The sequence below is a fragment of the Mirounga angustirostris genome, unplaced genomic scaffold (genome assembly GCF_029215605.1).
Source record: "Mirounga angustirostris isolate CCGP_5_RB_7025 unplaced genomic scaffold, mMirAng1.0.hap1 SCAF_9, whole genome shotgun sequence".
NCBI lineage: Eukaryota > Metazoa > Chordata > Mammalia > Carnivora > Phocidae > Mirounga > Mirounga angustirostris.
Window position 1 is genome coordinate 69,557,209 of NW_026991717.1, and position 3,033 is coordinate 69,560,241.

The 3,033-nt window shown below is 48.9% G+C and overlaps 1 protein-coding gene across 1 annotated transcript; it reads left to right on the top strand.

The window, feature by feature from the left end:
* Positions 1-252: 252 nt before the first annotated feature.
* CHRM5 (cholinergic receptor muscarinic 5) lies at positions 253-2,279 on the top strand. Its single transcript, XM_045900412.2, has one exon. It carries the CDS (start codon positions 255-257, stop codon positions 1,851-1,853), a length of 1,599 nt encoding a protein of 532 aa, XP_045756368.1. The 5' UTR covers positions 253-254; the 3' UTR covers positions 1,854-2,279.
* The last annotated feature ends 754 nt before the right edge of the window (positions 2,280-3,033 follow it).

Sequence of the window (3,033 nt, forward strand, 5' to 3'; positions counted from 1 at the left end):
CTGGTCCGTCTAAAAAGCAAAGGGATGATGAGGCTACAAACTGTCATCAAAACTTTGAGAGATTTCACCATCTCGCTCTGAATATGTGTGTGACCACATTTACTATCCTGCTGTAAGTGATAAGCCATGAGTGGAAAAAAAGATCCGTGCTGGTGAGTGGAGCTAATATATTTCCTTCTCTTTCAGATGCTGACCAAGAAGAGGTGAGATAGAAAAGATATGGTCTAGAACCCAAGACTTAACCCTAATTAAGGATGGAAGGCGAGTCTTACCACAATACGACCACTGTCAATGGCACCCCAGTAAGTCACCAGCCTTTGGAACGCCATGGGCTGTGGGAAGTCATCACCATCGCGGCTGTGACCGCTGTGGTAAGCCTGATCACCATCGTGGGCAACGTCTTAGTCATGATCTCCTTCAAAGTCAATAGTCAGCTGAAGACCGTTAACAACTATTACCTGCTCAGCTTAGCCTGTGCAGATCTCATCATTGGGATCTTCTCCATGAACCTCTACACTACCTACATCCTCATGGGACGCTGGGTGCTCGGGAGTCTGGCTTGTGACCTCTGGCTCGCCCTGGACTACGTGGCTAGCAACGCTTCCGTCATGAACCTTCTGGTGATCAGTTTTGACCGTTACTTTTCTATCACAAGACCTCTGACCTATCGGGCCAAGCGTACCCCAAAAAGGGCTGGCATCATGATTGGCTTGGCCTGGCTGATCTCCTTCATCCTTTGGGCCCCAGCGATCCTCTGCTGGCAGTACCTGGTTGGGGAGCGGACGGTACCACCAGATGAGTGCCAGATCCAGTTTCTGTCCGAGCCCACCATCACTTTCGGCACTGCCATCGCTGCCTTCTACATCCCTGTTTCTGTCATGACGATCCTCTACTGCCGGATCTACCGGGAAACGGAGAAGCGGACCAAGGACCTGGCTGACCTCCAGGGCTCTGACTCCATGGCCGAAGCGGAGCCAAGAAAGCCGGCTCCTAAGGCTCTGCTGACGTCCTGCTTTAGCTGCCCTCGACCCACACTGACCCAGAGGGAAAGGAACCAAGCCTCCTGGTCATCCTCCCGCAGGAGCACCTCCACCCCTGGGAAGCCATCCCAAGCCACTGGCCCAAGCACCGAGTGGGCCCAAGCCGAGCAGCTCACCACCTGTAACAGCTACCCTTCCTCGGAGGATGAGGACAAGCCTGCCACGGACCCTGTCTTCCAAGTAGTCTACAAGAGTCAGGCCAAGGAAAGCCCGAGGGAAGAATTCAGTGCCGAAGAGACCAAGGACACGTTTGTGAAAGCTCAAGCTGAAAAAAATGACTGTGACACCCAAAAATACTTCTTGTCCCCAGGTGCTGCTCATAGACCCAAGAGTCAGAAATGTGTGGCCTATAAGTTTCGACTGGTGGTGAAAGCTGATGGGACCCAGGAGACCAACAACGGCTGTCGCAAGGTGAAAATCATGCCCTGCTCCTTCCCAGTGTCCAAGGACCCTTCGACGAAAGGCCTGGATCCCAACCTCAGCCATCAAATGACCAAACGAAAGAGAATGGTCCTCGTCAAGGAGAGGAAGGCAGCCCAGACCTTGAGTGCCATTCTCCTGGCCTTCATCATCACCTGGACCCCTTATAACATCATGGTCCTGGTTTCCACCTTCTGTGACAAGTGTGTCCCAGTCACCCTGTGGCACTTGGGTTACTGGTTGTGCTATGTCAACAGCACCATCAACCCCATTTGCTATGCCCTCTGCAACAGAACCTTCAGGAAGACCTTTAAGATGCTGCTCCTCTGTCGATGGAAAAAGAAAAAAGTAGAGGAGAAGTTGTACTGGCAGGGGAACAGCAAGCTCCCCTGAAGAGTTAACAAATCCCCTCAAAAGAGTAACTGTGGCCAATTTCTTTTGAGGATGGGTCAGCTGATTCTGGTGTATTTATTTAAAAAAAAAAAAAAGACATCTGCCATTTGGGGCACCTGCAGACTTTGAAAAGGCTTAAGATCTGTCACCAAAAGGAAGGAGTCACAGCTGCCACAAGTGCTACCATATTGAATGATTCTTGCCTGTGACCAAGGTCACCTGACGCCACTGGAGTTTGCCGTTGAAGAGACAGACGTGTGTCCCTTCCCAGGAGGAGGAATGCTGGGTCACGATGAACAGTGATGTAGGGAACTTTTGTTCCCTAACCTTTGGGGAGCAGCAGGGACTGGGTGGAAACCTTCCCTGTGGAAACCAGTATTGAGGTTTTGTGCAATATGTATGTGTCTGTGAAGTTGTTCTCCTACCAGTGAGAACTGGGAGACCATGTCGCCTGTTAACAAGAGTGACGTTCAACCGGCTTCTAAGACTCTATTTGTTTATAAACTGATCAGTATTATGCAGCTATTATGTGTTCTGTACTGTGGTACATTTTCTGTCCTTACATCTGAGTGAAGCTCTGCTCTTTCCTTTCATAACTGATGCCAGTTCCTGGTACCCACTGAAACCATGCTGGTCCCCAGGTTACCATCCTTCCTCTCAGAATCCTGGGTTTGGAAGGACACTGAAACCTGATCCCCCCGCGTCCTATAGAGGGGCTCTACTCTGTTAATAAAGATGGTCAAGTCTCCACAGTTATGTTAGTTTGGGGTTTTTTTTAAAGATTTTATTTATTTATTCATGAGAGATGGAGAGAGAGAGGCAGAGGGAGAAGCAGGCTCCCAAGGAGCAGAGAGCCTGATGCGGGACTCGATCCCAGGACCCTGGGATCATGACCTGAGCCGAAGGCAGACGCTTAACTATCTGAGCCACCCAGGCGCCCTGTTATGTTAGTTTTTACCAGTAGGTATTTTTTCCTTTTATCTAAACAAATATTGTATATTCTATTTTGTGCCCACGTGAGCTTAATTATTTATGCTCTGTTCTAAGGAAGACTACTTCACTACATAAAGATCTTCTCTGGGCTATGTAATCACGATTCCTTTGTTTTCAGAGGCATTACTTTCTTTTTTTTTTTTTAAGATTTTATTTATTTATTCATGAGAGACAGAGAGAGAGAGAG

Bases quoted from the DNA above. Each gene is read 5' to 3' on its own strand.
- CHRM5 (XM_045900412.2), top strand. From the start codon at position 255: ATGGAAGGCGAGTCTTACCACAATACGACCACTGTCAATGGCACCCCA.